The sequence below is a fragment of the Malaclemys terrapin genome, chromosome 12 (assembly GCF_027887155.1).
Source record: "Malaclemys terrapin pileata isolate rMalTer1 chromosome 12, rMalTer1.hap1, whole genome shotgun sequence".
In the NCBI taxonomy this organism is placed as follows: domain Eukaryota; kingdom Metazoa; phylum Chordata; order Testudines; family Emydidae; genus Malaclemys; species Malaclemys terrapin.
In genome coordinates, this window is record NC_071516.1 from 39753006 (window position 1) to 39769957 (window position 16952).

Consider the following 16952-nt stretch of genomic DNA (forward strand, 5'->3'; position numbering starts at 1 on the left):
GTGCTGAAGAAGATTCTGAAAGAGAAACTAGTTGAGGACCTAGAGGTTAATGGCAATTGCGATAAATTACAGCATGGTTTTACGAAGGGTAGATCGTGCCAAACGAATCTGATATCCTTCTTTGAGAAAGTAACGGACTTATTAGATAAGGGAAATGCGGTGGACCTAATATACCTGGATTTCAGTAAAGCGTTTGATACTGTACCCCATGAGGAATTATTGGTTAAACTGGAAAACATGGGGATCGATATGAAAATCCAGAGGTGGATAAGGAATTGGTTAATGGGAAGAATGCAGCGGGTCGTATTAAAGGGTGAACTGTCGGGTTGGAGGGAGGTTACTAGTGGAGTGCCTCAAGGTTCGGTTTTGGGACCCATTTTATTTAATCTATTTATAACTGACCTCGGAACTGATTGCAAGAGTGGGCTGATAAAGTTTGCAGATGATACGAAGGTGGGAAGAGTTGCAAATTCGGAGGAGGATAGGGATATTCTGCAGGGAGACTTGAATGAGCTTGTGAATTGGAGTATCAGAAATAAGATGAAATTTAATAGTGAAAAGTGTAAGGTGATGCACTTGGGGATGACTAATAACAATTTTAGTTACAAGATGGGGACGCATTGGTTAGAAGTAACAGAAGAGGAGAAGGACCTAGGGGTCCTTGTAGACCGCAGGATGACTATGAGCCGACAATGTGACGTGGCGGTGAAAAAAGCCAATGCGGTCTTGGGATGTATTAGGCGAGGTATATCTAGTAGGGATAAGGAGGTCCTGCTTCCGTTGTATAAGTCGCTGGTGAGACCTCATTTGGAGTACTGTGTGCAGTTCTGGTCTCCCAAGTTTAAAAAAGATGAACTCAAACTGGAACGGGTGCAGAGAAGGGCGACTAGGATGATCAGAGGAATGGAAAACCTGTCGTATGAAAAGAGATTAGAGGAGCTTGGGTTGTTTAGTCTGACAAAACGAAGGCTGAGGGTGGATATGATTGCTATCTTTAAATATATCAGAGGGATAAATACAAGGGAGGGAGAGGAATTATTCCAGCTTAGTACTAATGTGGACACGAGAACAAATGGATATAAACTGGCCGTGGGGAAGTTCAGGCTTGAAATTAGACGAAGGTTTCTGACCCTCAGAGGGGTGAAATACTGGAATGGCCTTCCGAGGGAAACGGTGGGGGCGACGGACCTGTCTGGTTTTAAGATTAAGTTAGATAAGTTTATGGAGGGAATGGTTTAATGGTAAAACATAGTAGCCAAGGAAAACCAAGCAATGGTATGTAAATAGCATAATGGCCAACAAGGGTCAGGCTAGAGACTCTTGCCTACATGCTCGGGGTATTACTGATCGCCATATTTGGGGTCGGGAAGGAATTTTCCTCCAGGGTAGATTGGCTGAGCCTCTGGAGGTTTTTCGCCTTCCTCCGCAGCATGGGGCAGGGATCACTAGCAGGAGGGTCTCTGCCGATTGAAGTCACTAAAACACAGGATTGGGGACTTCAACGGCAGAGTCCAGAGAAGGGTCTTGTGGCCTGCAGCATGCAGGGGGTCAGACCAGATGATCATAATGGTCCCTTCTGACCTTAAAGTCTATGAGTCTATGAGTCTATTTAACCTAGTGCTTTTCCATTGGGGGGGTAGGGGAGGAACCCAGAGGGACAAAGGAAGTAAGTTTTGGCTAGTGCAATTAGGGAAACTGTCAAGATTAGGACAGATAGTGCTTTGTCAGAGCAGCAGATAGGGAGTTGCTCTGACAACCTGGACTGAAATGTTCCAAAGGAAGAGGATTGTCTAGACCTAGTACAAACCTAAGACATGCCTTTGTACCCTTTGGTACCTGAAATACATGTTGTCAAAACAAAGAGATATGGGATACACCATGCTGCCAGAAGAACAAGGTAGAAAGCTGATTGGTTAAATGTAATTTCAGATTACTTACATAGTACCTTGTACTTGCAAATAGGTTGGGTATAAAAAGATGGCTTTAAGGGTACAACTTTGACAGTACAGCTTCTGCATAATGTGAATGTAACAGTGCTGTGTGATACAGCTTCCTGGAGACTGGCATTGTATTGAACCTTTGTCCTGTACTTTATTATTATTGGTTTATAGCAATCAGCCTGACTGGTGTTGCTGAGTTGGTCTCTTGAATATATTGCATACCAAACTAAAGTGTGGTCAAGCAACTGAGTGAACAATTTATTCCCAGGCATTTATTTCCAGGCATTCAGAGTTGGAGGGTATGGGATAGGGGGTAGGGCTGGGACAGCAGGGTGTCTGTGGGTTAGGATTGAGGTGCAGCAGCAGAGCTGTGTGTGTTAGCCCAAAAATTGCATAGAAGGCAGGGGCTGCAAGTCAAGATTAATGGGCATCGGCAGAGCTTTAGGAGGCACAGAGGAGCACAGGACTGGGACAACAAGAGCCTGTGGGTTGGGATTGAGGGGAACTGGCAGAGCTATGGGGTGGGGGCTTTGCAGGGCTTTGACAGCCGGGGACTATAGGGTCAGGATTGAGGTGCGTGTGTATGTGCATGTGCACCACTCAGTGATGAATAGCATTAGGTGGAGGGGGCTGTGGGTTAGGACTGAGGGCACAACTGGGGTTCATGGTGGGCAGAACAGCAAAGCTTGTCACAGTCAGGCAGGTTTACTGATCTCTGTCACTGAGGCCTAGAATACTGGAATTGCCTTTCACTCACTGCACCTGGGCCTTTCTGCCTTGGCTAACCCAGTGGGAATCTCTGGTTTGTTTACATGTCATTTTCACAGCACTCCCTCCTCCCCGTGAATCCCCTCACTAGTGAGACTCTGGTGGAATTTCTGAAGGAAGGGATCACCTGTCACAGGAGCTGGCTTGACCCCTTTCACTTTACACATCAGGGGGCTATTTGACATAGAAACAAACCCTCCTCTACTTGAGCTACATTGATGACATCTTCATCATATGGACACACGGAAAGGAGGCCCTTGAAGAATTCCACCTGGACTTCAACAATTTCCACCCCACCATCAACCTCGGCCTGGACCAGTCCACACAAGAGATCCACTTCCTGGACACTACAGTGCAAATAAGTGATGGTCACATAAACACCACCCTATACCGGAAACCTACTGACCTCTATATGTACCTACATGCCTCCAGCTTCCATCCAAGACACATCACAGGATCCATTGTCTACAGCCAAGCCCTAAGATACAACCGAATTTGCTCCAACGCCTCAGACAGAGACAAAAACCTTTATCAAGCATTCTTAAAACTACAATACCCACCTGGGGAAGTGAGGAAACAGATTGACAGAGCAAGATGGGTACCCAGAAATCACCTACTACAGGACAGGCCCAACAAGGACAACAACAGAACACCACTGGCCATCACATACAGCCCCCAGCTAAAACCTCTCCAGGGCATTATCCACGATCTACAACCTATCCTGGAAAATGATCCCTCATTCTCACAGACCTTGGGAGGCAGGCCAGTCCTCGCTTACAGACAACCCCCCAACCCGAAGCAAATACTCACCAGCAACTACACACCACACCACAGAAACACCAACCCAGGAACCAATCCCTGTAGCAAACCTCGTTGCCTACTCTGTCCCCATATCTACTCTGGCGACACTATCAGAGGACCCAACCACATCAGCCACACCATCAAGGGCTCATTCACCTGCATATTCACTAATATTATATATGCCCCTCTGCCATGTACATTGGCCAAACTGGACAGTCCCTCCGCAAAAGAATAAATGGACACAAATCGGACATCAGGAATGGTAACATACAAAAGCCACTAAGGCTTGGTCTACACTACCCCCCCCCAATTCGAACTAAGGTACGCAACTTCAGCTACGTGAATAACATAGCTGAAGTCGAAGTACCTTAGTTCGAACTTACCTTGGTCCACACGCGGCAGGCAGGCTCCCCCGTCGACTCCGCGGTACTCCTCTCGCCGAGCTGGAGTACCGCAGTCGACGGCGAGCACTTCCGGGTTCGACTTATCGTGTCCAGACTAGACGCGATAAGTCGAACCCAGAACTTCGATTTCCAGCCGTCGAACTACCTGGTAAGTGTAGCCAAGGCCTAAGTGAACACTTCAATCTCCCTGGTCATTCTATTACAGATTTAAAAGTCACTATCATTGAACAAAAAAACTTCAGAAACAGACTTCAAAGAGAAACAGCAGAACTAAAATTCATTTGCAAATGTAACACCATTAATCTGGGCTTGAATAGGGACTGGGAGTGGCTGGCTCATTACAGAAGCAGCTTTTCCTCTCCTGGAATTGACACCTCCTCATCTATTATTGGGAGTGGACTACATCCACCCTGATTGAATTGGCCCTGTCAACACTGGTTCTCCACTTGCAAAGTAACTTCCTGCTCTCCATGTGTCAGTATATAATGCCTGCATCTGTAACTTTCACTCTATGCATCTGAAGACGTGAGGTTTTTACCCACAAAAGCTTATGCCCAAATAAATCTGTAAGTCTTTAAGGTGCCACCAGACTCCTTGTTGTTTTTGTAGATACAGACTAACACGGCTACCCCCTGATACTTGTCTCCCCTTCCTTTGTCTAACATTAATCAATTCCTCTGATTTTCCTTGCTAATCAACCCTGCTGGGACTGCTACTGCGACCTGAATTGTCCAACAGCATTTCCTGTCTAATGGCCCTCCACAGAACCCCTTAAAATGACTAGTAACTTTGCTTCTGCCACTGCCCCTTAATTCCTTGAGAGGTTTGACAAATCTCCAGGCAGTGCCCAGGTCTCAGCTGAGATTTCTCAGAGTGCAGATTAAGGCATGTGAAATTATAACAACCTGTGTGTTCTCTTATAAATCTCTACAGAGTTATGGCTGCTGCATGGCTGATTGGAGAGATTTCTTTTTGGTGGCTGTGTTACTAACAGGGTTGGTTTTAATGAGCACACAATGAAGCAAGGATTTAAAAAAAATTATCCTAAGCAAGAGTCAGTGAAATTAACATGTTTCAAATGAAATTGATCAGGGTTCCTTCATGTTGCCAGCTGTCACTCCAGATCTGGGATCAGACATATAGAAACAGTGGCATCCTTAAGGTCAAGCACCTTACACCCTATGGACAGATTTCATTGCCACTTCTTTGATCAGCCAGCAGGGACCAAAATAACTGTTGTTAAAGTTTATCCCTTTGCCACAGTTGCCCTTAGCAGAGTGTTATAGTCATACTGAAAGCCTCTTGTCAGCTCCAATTCCCATATACTTTGACTGTGAAATTAGCTGCAAATGGATTGAGAAGGAATATATTTCACTTACCAAAAATCATGATATATTTTTCAATTGAATTTAATGTCTGTGACTCTGAAATGTACCCACTCAGTAGCCTCTGCCTACATAAGAACATAAGAAGGCCCATCTAGACCAGTATCTTGTCTTCCAACAGTGGCCAGTACCAGATGGGTCAGAGGGACTTGAACAGAACAGAGACATCCAGCGCATGGGGTTGCATCACTGACCATCTTGGATAATAGCCATTGATGGTCCTATCCTCCATGAACTTATCTAATTATTTTTTGAACCCAGTTATACTTTTGGCCTTCATCACATTCCCTGGCAACAAGTTCCATGCGTTGATTGTGCATTGTGTGAAAAAGTACTTCCTTAGTTTGTTGTAAATCTGCTGCCTATTAATTTAATTGGATGATCTCTGATTTTTTGTGTTATGTGCAGGGGTAAATAACACTTCCTGATTCACTTTCTTCTCATCATTCACAATTTTATAGATATCTATTATATCCCCCCCATAGTAAGCTCTTTTCCAAGCTGAAAAGGCCCAGACTTTTTAATTTCTCCTCATATGGAAGCTCTTTCATACCCCTAATAATTTTTGTTTCCCATCTCTGTACCATTTCCTATTATATACTTTTTTTGATATGGGTGTGATACTGGCAGACCAGATGCCAGCTCGTGTCCAAGCCTAAGGTCAATTCACTTGTGTATTACTATAGATCAAAGTCATTGTTAAATGTATCAGAGTACTTGGTGTTTAAGCTTCATGAAAACTAAGGGGATGTTACATGCATTGTTTTCACTTATCTGAATCCTGTTATAATGTAGTAGTAAACATTTACACTGTGTATACCCCTGTAACTAAATAACCTATCTAGCAAGAAAGAACCCTTGTGGAATGCAAATGATGACCATTAATACAAAAGTGCTAATTTCCATTGTAGTCATTGTGTGTAATGATCAGAGGTCAAAGACTTAAAATGCATTCCTCAATCTCTGTTATCAGAGGAAAAGCCCACACTGTCAGCTTCTTTTCTGTGAGAAGAAACTGTAAGAATGGATTAAAGGAAAGATCCTTCATCTCTGGCCTATTTGGATTCTAAAATGGCAGAATAACTGACTGAGAAAATGGAAATTATTCTGAGTAGTCCCGAGAACCTTTTTGGAAACTTGCAGATTACTACATCTCTGCTACCATTTGGAATTACAAACTGTGACTCACCTGTGCCTATATTTTACATGCTTTAACCACTCAATAATTCTCATTCTTTTTTCTTAGCTAGTAAACGTCTAGTTAGTTTACTATAGAGTTGGCTACCAGCATTGTCTTTGGTGTGATATCTAGAGAACCAACTAATCTGGGGTCTCTGACCTGTTTTCTGATAGTCTGCCCAGTGGTAGGCACTCGCACTTGTGAGCCAATCCAGACATTGTGACAATGGGGAAACCAGAACTGCACATAGTATTCAAGGTGATGGGGTATCATAGATTTGTATAGTGGCACTATAATATTTACTGTCTTATTATCTATCCCTTTCCTAATTGTTCTTAACATTCTTTTCAATTTTTTTTTACTGTTGTTGCACATTGATCAGATGTTTTCAACGAGCTATCCACAATGACTCCAAGTTCTCTTTCTTGACTGCCAGCCTAGCAACTGGCAGGCAAGCTGCCAGGAACAATACCTGTCTAGGTCCCAGGAAACTTGCTGAAAATTCAGCCTCACTGGCTCCACAGCACCCCACTTGGTGGGCAGACACTCCCCAACTCTCTGGACAGCTACCTCCTTGACTACCTGGGTAGCCATCAATTTGACTTCTTGGACTACCTAGACAGCTCAGTGACCCACTGGGAAATTTCCCCTTGGTTTTCCTGAAAAGGCATTTTTTGATACTTTCCCTCCTGTGAACACTTTTTGTCCCTGGTCCCTGTTGACTTGGGATGCAAATTTGTTCAAACAGCCACAGGAGGAAAGCTCTGTTTTCCAGGCAGTTCTAATCCCTGCCTTTTTCATTGCAGAAGCTGGAAAGAGTGTAATCAATGGTGCATAGGCCTACTGGAAGAGAAGGGATGGTCTGGTGGTGTCAGGCCAAGAAAATTGGCTTCCAGTCCTGGTTTTGCTACAGATTTCAGAATGTCTGCTGAGTCACTTCCATCAGAATTTTCCTGGGTGACCAGTAACTGTGTGCTCCTCATTGCCTAGGTACACAACTTGAAAAAGAGAAGGGTTGAGTACTGATAACAACAGCAGAGGACACTGGGAGTACCAGGCCATCCTAAGAAATCAAGCCCTAGGAGTCTCAGTTCAGTTACTAAGGCAGCCAAAACTAATGGGTGCTTCTGCAAATTCCCCCCACCCCACCCCCCAGCAGTGTGATTATTCAAAAGTCACATTCTTTGAGGCAGAACAGGCTGGAAAAGCTGCCATTCAGGGATAGCAGGGAACCATTTTGTGCCACATATGTCTCCTCAAGGCTGTTTGGATTTCCCTGTTCCTTAGGCTGTAGATAAAAGGATTCAACATGGCAGGCAAAACAGTGTAAAACAGGGAGAGAAGTTTACCACTGTCTGGAAACTCACTGGACCTGGGTTGTAAATAAAGGATAATGCCAGAACCATAGAATAAAGCCACAACGATGAGGTGGGAGGAGCAGGTGGAGAAGATTTTCCTCTTGCCCTCAGCTGATGTCATCTTGATGATGGTGGCAATGATCCAGATGTAGGACAAGAGAATCAGGGCAAAGGGCACCATTCCAAAGAAAGTGACCACCATGTAAGTCAAGGTTTCATTCATGGAGGTGTCAGCACAGGCCAGCAACAGCAGAGGGGCTGAGTCACAGAAGAAATGGTTGATCTTTTTGGAGCTACAGAAGGGTAAGGTGAACACCAAACTTGTCTGCACTACCTGGGCTGGGATGCCGATAGTCCAGGAAGTGGCTGCCAGCAGGACACACACCTTCTTGTTCATAATCATGGGATAACACAGGGGGTTGCATATTGCCACGTAGCGGTCATATGCCATGGTGGCCAGAAAAGAAGATTCTGTGATCCCAAAGCAAAGGAAGAAGAACATTTGCACGGCACAGCTGGTAAAGGAAATGCGTTTGTCCCCTGAGATGAGGCTCACCAGCATTTTTGGGACAGTGACCGAGGTGTAACCTACCTCTAAGGCAGACAAATTAGAGAGGAAAAAGTACATGGAGGTATGAAGGGTTGGATCCACCAATGTTACAAGGATAATGAGGAGGTTTCCCATCACAGTAACCAGATAAATGGCTAACACTGCAACAAAGAGTAAAAACTGCCTCTCTGGAGAAGTAGAAAATCCCAGGAGAAGGAACTCAGTCATCACCGTTTGATTCAAATTCATTGTTTCTTCATAGGTTTTCAACTGGAAGACAAACATAGACAAGCATAACATAGTGTATCTCTAGCTCTTATATCAATTAAGACTGGATGCCTTTCTGGAAGATAGGTGGGCTGATGGGAAACCTAGAGTTCAAGGGTCTGCCACTCTAGGGCAGCCCAATGGGGCACGCTGCCCTAAAAACAGGGCTCCATTCCCTTCTACAGAAAATGTCAAAAATGGTGGTTTTCATTCTGAATAAAACCCACTTTTGAAATATTGAAATTTTTCATGAAACAGGATCATGTTTCTCCGGCATAACTAGAGCTGGCCAAAGTATTTGTTTTAAATCACACTTGTTACGAATGAACATGAATGAAGAGGGGAAAAAAGGGCCAAGTATCAGATTCTACCACTCTGGTCAATGATACCTTAGTCACTGATGAGTGACACTGATTTCAAAAGAGAGATTCCATTACCCTTTCTCTCAGGCTGGGATTTTCAACAGAACCTAAGAGGTTTATGCTTTTAAATTTCAATGAGATTTGGGCACCTCATTCCTTTATACACTTGGAAATTCCAGTCTCATGCCGATTTAAATAAGACCATTCAAACATGGAGGCACCAACTCAACATGTATAAGAATGCCAGCCTTTGCAATGAAGATTACTTGAGACACAAATCCCATTGACTTGGATCATTATTTTCTTGGGTCTAATACTCGAAAAATCATAAATATTTCATACTAAATGTACATACACTCCATTTCTCAGGCCCTGATTTTATAATCAGATTCATGTGGATTTTCCTGTATGCCCATGTGGAGATCACTGAAGTCAATGTTTTCTCCCTTTCCCCTGCATTTTATCTGTCTTGTCCAGTTAGAGTAAAAGTTCTTTGGGGCAGGGACTTTCTTTTAATCTATCTTTATACAAAAACAACAAGGAGTCTGGTGGCACCTTAAAGACTAACAGATTTATTTGGGCATAAGCTTTCATGAGTAAAAACCTCACTTCTTCAGATGCAAGTATCTAGCACTATAGGGACTGTTCCAGGTTGGCCCCTAGGTAGTAGCATAACAAATATAGTAATTGCTACTAACAATAATGTTACTCTGCACAGACACAGGAGAGTGTTTGCATGAATCCTGTTTCATAGCTTCAGCTAGATGGTTTGATTGATAGAACCCATTTGGAAAAAAATGACCTATTAATAATGATTATCACGGTTCAGGTATAGCTGTATTTCGCAGACCTCTCAACGTCTCCCTGAGTGCAACCCATTTCAGAGACGGGCCTCTTGCCGTCACCTCTCTGGTGTGGAATCCTACAATTCTTCCACTCTCAAATGAGGCTACAGCCTGCTGGGTACCAACCGTGTTTGCTCCACAGGCCCAGATGGATTTAGCTGCCCTGCAAGGCTTCCCTTTAGGATCTAGGACTACTGGCGAACACAGTGAACACAAAGCAGCCTTTTCAAAACAAAGTATTGTTTAATCTCAGCAGCAGGAATCAAAGCATAACAAGAGAAGAAGGTTAAACAATAGAAGGCTGGCGTGCACCTGTTTTACTTAAAACACCCATGCTTCTGGGACAGGGGTTCAGTCTGCTATCCAAACACCCATGCTTCTGGAACAGGGGTTCAGTCTGCTTCCCCTTTCTCCCTGCTCTGAACTCAGAGGCTTTGGTTTTCATCAACAGCAAAAGTTGTTTGATTCAGTTTTCCCACTTGAAACTCTTCCCACACCCCTGTACTAAACTGGGAATTATGACTCAGTATGGTCACAGGTAAATTTCAAAGGAATTGACACTTGAATTGTCCTGATAAGTATTGGTGAATGATGCTATATGAAACTTATACCTCCCTTCCTGTCTACCTGCTGTCCACTTGTGTGAGAGTTAATCTCTTTGTAACAATATAGCAACCACGAAAAACACAAGCAAACAAATAGATGAAGGAAGAATATTAATAAAATAATAGAGGCATCGCCCATGTCCCGCACAATGGTAATAACTTTATTTACCACTGTCAACTTTGGCAATTATCAGCAATGGGAAATCTTATTTTTACATATAAAAAGAAATGAAAAATACCTAGAAATACTGGTAGCTTTTATTGAAATGACAGCAATAGATTAACATTTACAGTAATCAAACAGTTTGCCCAGTTGTTTAATTTAATTATTAGAGATGAGATAGATAGATAGATAGATAGATAGATAGATAGATAGATAGATAGATAGTAATTGTCATTATGTCTTAAGCTTTTTTTTTCTTCTTTCATGGGATTTCTCTTCTTTTTTTATATTGATTATAAAAAACAAAGGCAAAAAATACCATATTTTTTATCCTTCTATATAATTTTACATTAATTATCCCAAACACTTCAGCTTTATTATAGGGATACTGCAATATTTTTGGCTATTGCTCTTGAACAGAATATTTAACCCTATTTCCTAATACTGTATGTTTAGCTTCCCATACCACCTACTCACCTTTCCCTTGTTATTGATGTTGATATATATCATGACCACAGAAGTCTCTGAAATCTCTGCTGGGGAGGAGACCTCTGTGGACTAGAGCTGGTTGAAAGTTTTTCAACATAACAGTTTTCCATCAGAAAATGACGACTAATAAAAAATATGAGAATGTAGCAATTTTGACAAATTTTTGACTGAAAAGTATCAAAATGTATAATATAATATAATATAATATAATATAATATAATATAATATAATATAATATAAATGTTGACATGATAAATCAAAATAAAGGGCTTCAAACTTAAAAATGAAATGCATTGACCTGACTGAAATACGTTTTGGTAAGGTTCTTTCAATATTTCCAAAATGAGGGGATTTTTAGAATGTTAGTTTCATGGGACATTTCAAAATTATTAGTTTTTCTTCCAGATCAGGATGAATAAAAGTTACAAAATGTCAGAATTTCTAATTTGACAAGCTCTGCTATCAACTTTATATGGTCTACAAACAGACCAATTCTCAAGCCATGTGAGCTATATGTAGCATTTTCTGTACATTTATCTGGAGCCAGATAAAAACATTCCCAAGGAAGAGTGGGTTACAAAACATATATTTACTCAGTCTTCCCAGCCCCCTACTTGGCTATACATAGTACAAGCAGTAATAGCTCTAGAACTGTAGCATATAGTGTCCTAATCAGCAATCAGTTTCCTGTTGTGCTGGGTGTTTCACACAGGCCTGGTCTACACTAGGCGTTTATGTCGAAGTTAGCGCCGTTACATCGAATTAACCCTGCACCCGTCCACACCGCGAAGGTATTTAGTTCGATATAGAGGTCTCTTTAATTCGACTTCTGTACTCCTCCCCGACGAGGGGAGTAGCGCTAAATTCGACATGGCCATGTCGAATTAGGCTAGGTGTGGATGGAAATCGACGCTAATAGCTCCGGGAGCTATCCCACAGTGCACCACTCTGTTGACGCTCTGGACAGCAGTACGAGCTCGGATGCTCTGAACAGCCACACAGGAAAAGCCCCGGGAAAATTTGAATTTGAATTCCTTTTCCTGTCTGGCCAGTTTGAATCTCATTTCCTGTCTGGACATTGTGGCGAGCTCAGCAGCACTGGCAATGATGCAGAGCTCTCCAGTAGTGATGGCCGTGCAATCTCAGAATAGAAAGAGGGCCCCAGCATGGACTGATCGGGAAGTCTTGGATCTCATCGCTGTGTGGGGCGATGAGTCCGTGCTTTCCGAGCTGCGCTCCAAGAAACGTAATGCAAAGATCTACGAGAAGATCTCTAAAGACATGTCAGAGAGAGGATACAGCCGGGATGCAACGCAGTGCCGCGTGAAAATCAAGGAGCTGAGACAAGGCTACCAGAAGACCAAAGAGGCAAACGGATGCTCCGGATCCCATCCCCAGACATCCCGTTTCTACGAGGCACTGCATTCCATCCTAGGTGCGGCCGCCACCACTACCCCACCAGTGACCGTGGACTCTGAGGATGGGATATTGTCCACGGCCGGATCCTCGGACATGTTAGCGGACGGGGAAGATGAGGAAGGAGAAGAGGTGGACGAGGCAGTCGACAGCACTCACAACGCTGATTTCCCCGACAGCCAGGATCTCTTCATCACCCTTACAGAGATCCCCTACCAACCGTCCCCAGCCGTTACCCCGGACACAGAATCTGGGGAAGGATCAGCCAGTAAGTGTTGTAAACATCTAAACATTTATTTTTAACAGAACAGGAATATTAACAATTAAAAAAATGGGTTTCTCATGATTAGTTTGCCCTAGGCGCTTAACGGTTCAGTCATGGGCAGTGCAACTATTGAAAAAAAAATCTAGCAATGTCCAGTTTTGCATGATTGTCCTGCCCAAGCCGCTCTACTGTTTAGTCACTGCTACAGCAGCTAGAGTAAAATGCGGTCTATATGTCCGGGGATGGAGCAGAAATCCTCCTGTGACATCTCGAGGAAGCTCTCCTGGAGGTAATTGGAAATCCGTTGCATTAGGTTCCTGGGGAGAGCGGCCTTATTGGGTCCTCCGTAGTACGACACGTTGCCGCGCCACGAGACAAGCAAGTACTCGGGAATCATTGCTCTGCACAGCAGGGCGGCATACGGCCCTGGTCTTTGGAGGATTTCCCGGAGCATTCTCTCTTTCTCGCTGTCAGAGATCCTCATGAGGGTGATGTCGCTCATGGTGACCTGCTTTGAATGAGGTAGGGGAATGTTAGTGTTGGGACTGCTTTACCGTTCCTTTACAGAACTGTAACCGCTGGTTTGCAGCCACGCGGTGGAGGCGGGAGAGGGGCAGCCGAAAGGGATCGTTCCCGGGGACAGCCGCGAGGGTGTGGGACAGGAGCAGAGTTCCTGCTTGCCGGATTGCTGGCAGCAGGGACCGACATTGATTTCAATGTGAAATGATGCCATTGCTAATATTAAAGTTTTAAGCTGCCACGAGTCTACGGCTTACCATGTCTGCCTGCAACAGAAATTCCGTTGTCCTGACACGCTTCTCAAATGTGCTGTGCAAGACCCCAGGCACTGAATGCGAAGGCCGAGAATTCGACCTTGTGCTGAGTGCGCATGTGATAGGTGCTGTGCATGGTCTTGTTCACAGAGAAAGACTATGTTCTTTGTTCACAACTACATTTATCTTTCTGAGGAATTCACTCCCTTTTTCCCATTCCCACAGCCCCATCTGCGACTGTCTCACAACCTAGCCTGGCATCACACTCCCAGAGGCTAGCGAGGATTAGGCATAGGAAGAAGAGGACACGGGAGGACATGTTCTCAGAGCTTATGGCCTGCTCCCGAGCCCAGGCAGCACAGCAGACCCAGTGGCGGGAGAACTTGTCCCAAATGCAGCAAGCAAACATGGATCGGGAGGAGAGGTGGCGGCAGGAAGACCAGCAGGCGACTCAAACCCTGCTTGGACTACTGAGGGAGCAAACGGACACGCTCCGGCGCCTTGTGGATGTTCTGCAGGAACGGAGGCAGGAGGACAGAGCCCCACTGCAGTCCATCTCTAACCGCCCTCCCCCGCCACCAAGTCCCATACCCCCCTCACCCAAAGTGCACAGAAGGAGAGGCGGCAGAGTCCACGCAAACTCTCACTCCACCCCTGCAGAGAGCTCTAGTAGCAGAAGGCTCTCATTCCCCAAAATTTGACAAGTTCTTTCCTTCCCGCCTGACACAAGCCCCCGTCCAAGTTTCACCTCCCAGTTCCATGTGTAGTTGATAATAAAAAATATGTTTCTGTTAACTAATGTTTCCATCATGTTCTTTTGGAGGAGGGGAGGAAAGGGGGATGGTAATTGGACAGGACAGTCACCTTTGGCAGGGTACATAGGCGGGGGCAGGTACAGCAGCAGGGCACATACACAGTGCAGTGACTAGTTGCCCTGGTCAGTCTGGGAGGTGGTTTTCATGTTCTGTAGTGGGGGGTGGGTTGCTCTGTGACTTTGTGGCGGGGGAGGGCAGTTACAGATCTTAAGCGGCGGTCCTTATGCAGGATCACAGAGCCACACAGCAGGAGATCTGTAACCGTCCTCCCCCTGCCACAAAGTCACATAGCCCCCCCATACACACAGTCCCGATCAGGAGGGGTGACAGGCTCCTTTGAAAGAACCAGCCCACCACAGCGGAGCCTGTCAATCCTTGAGTTTAGAAGCTTTCTTTGCGTCACTACACTACACCCGCTCCGCACCACAATCCGCGTCCCAGTTTTAAAAAATTCCCGCGAAAACAGTAGTAAAGAAAACGGTGTTCATTAACAAAGTAGAACTGATTTTATTTCGAAACGTGTGTTGGAAGGGGGGGAGAAGGGGGTATGTAACTGGAGAGGATAGTCAACATTAACTGGGTAAAGAAACGGGGGCAGGTTCGGCTTCTCTGTACACAAACTTTACAGTCACAGGTTACCCTGCTCACTCAGGAACCTAGCTTTCAAAGCCTCCCGGATGCACAGCGCGTCCCGCTGGTCTCTTCTAATCGCCCGGCTGTCTGGCTGTGCGTAATCAGAAGCCAGGCTATTTTCCTCAACCTCCCACCCCGCCATAAAGGTCTCCCCCTTGCTCTCACAGAGATTGTGGAGCACACAGCAAGCTGCTATAACAATGGGGATATTGGTTTCGCTGAGATCACAGCGAGTCAGCAAGCTTCTCCATCTCCCCTTGAGACGGCCAAAAGCACACTCCACCACCATTCTGCACTTGCTCAGCCGGTAGTTGAAGAGTTCTTTTTCACTGTCCAGGGCGCCAGTATAGGGCTTCATGAGCCAGGGCATTAGCGGGTAGGCTGGGTCCCCGAGGATGACTATAGGCATCTCCACATCCCCAACAGTTATTTTGTGGTCCGGGAAGTAAATACCTTGCTGCAGCCGTCTAAACAGACCAGAGTTCCTGAAAACACGAGCGTCATGAACCTTGCCCGGCCATCCGATGTAGATGTTGGTAAAACGTCCCCTGTGGTCCACCAGTGCTTGCAGCACCATGGAAAAGTAGCCCTTTCTGTTAATGTACTGGCTGGCCTGGTGGTCCGGTGCCAGGATAGGGATGTGAGTTCCATCTATGGCCCCACCGCAGTTTGGGAATCCCATCGCTGCGAAGCCATCTATGATCGCCTCCACGTTTCCCAGGGTCACTACCTTTGGCAGCAGTACATCAACGATTGCCTTGGCTACTTGCATCACAACAACCCCCACAGTAGATTTGCCCACCCCAAACTGGTTCGCGACTGACCGGTAGCTGTCTGGCGTTGCAAGCTTCCAGAGGGCTATGGCCACTCGCTTCTGGACAGTCAGGGCTACTCGCATCCGGGTGTCATTGCGCTTCAGGGCAGGGGACAGCAACTCACAAAGTTCCAGGAAAGTTCCCTTCCGCATGCGAAAGTTTCGCAGCCACTGGGATTCATCCCAGACCTGCAGCACTATGCGGTCCCACCACTCAGTGCTTGTTTCCCGTGCCCAGAATCGCCGTTCCACGGCATCAACATGACCCATTGCGACCGTGATGTCCTCGGCGCTGGGTCCCCTGCTTTCTGAGAGGTCTGTGCTACTCTCAGACTTCAGGCCATCACCGCGGTGACGTAGCCTCCTCGCCTGACTTATCTGCATCTGCCTCAGGGAAAGGTGTATGATAAGCTGCGAGGCGTTGAGAGCGGCCACAACTGCAGCGATGGTCGCAGTGTGCTCCATGCTCGCAGTGCTGTGGCGTCCGCGCTGTCACTGACTAGAAAAGTGCGCGAACTGATTTCCCGCCGGCGCTTTCAGGGAGGGAGGGCGGGAGTGATGGACAGATGACGACAGTTACCCAAAAGCACCCTGGACACATTTTTTTTACCCAGAAGGCATTTGCGGCTCCACCCAGAATTCCAATGGGCAGCGGGGACTCCGGGAACTGTGGGATAGCTGCCCACAGTGCACAGCTTCCAATGTCGACGCTTTCCCCGTTAGTGTGGACTCACAAAGTCGAATTACTGTCCTTAGTGTGGACACACACGTTCGACTTTGCAATATCGATTCCAAAAATTTGATTTAAGTAAAATCGAACTACTCTCGTAGTGTAGACAAGGCCACATACGTAGTAAAGAGACAGCATCTGCCCAGATAACTTACAGGCAGGATGCAACAAGTAGACCAAAAAAAAAAAAAGAAGTTTAAGTATCAATGAGTAAAGAAAGGAAGAGGTCCCCACGTCCCTCACCCTTTTTTTTTTTTTGCAACCCCTCCAGGTACACCAGGTCTATCACCAGCTAACACAAAACATCTTCTCCCAGGCTGCAAAGCTAAAATTTTCAAAGCTGCCTGAAAGTTTGGGCACCCCATTCCTGTTACATTTTCACTGGAAGT

At 45.4% G+C, this 16952-nt stretch overlaps 1 protein-coding gene across 1 annotated transcript; it reads right to left on the reverse strand.

Moving 5' to 3' along the window:
• Positions 1 to 7693: 7693 nt before the first annotated feature.
• LOC128846007 (olfactory receptor 10A2-like) lies at positions 7694 to 8686 on the reverse strand. Its single transcript, XM_054045098.1, has one exon. The coding sequence runs from the start codon at positions 8684 to 8686 to the stop codon at positions 7694 to 7696; it is 993 nt and encodes a 330-aa protein (XP_053901073.1).
• Positions 8687 to 16952: the final 8266 nt, after the last annotated feature.

Excerpts from the sequence above, each read along its gene's own strand:
- LOC128846007 (XM_054045098.1), bottom strand. The coding sequence starts at position 8,686 with ATGTTATGCTTGTCTATGTTTGTCTTCCAGTTGAAAACCTATGAAGAA.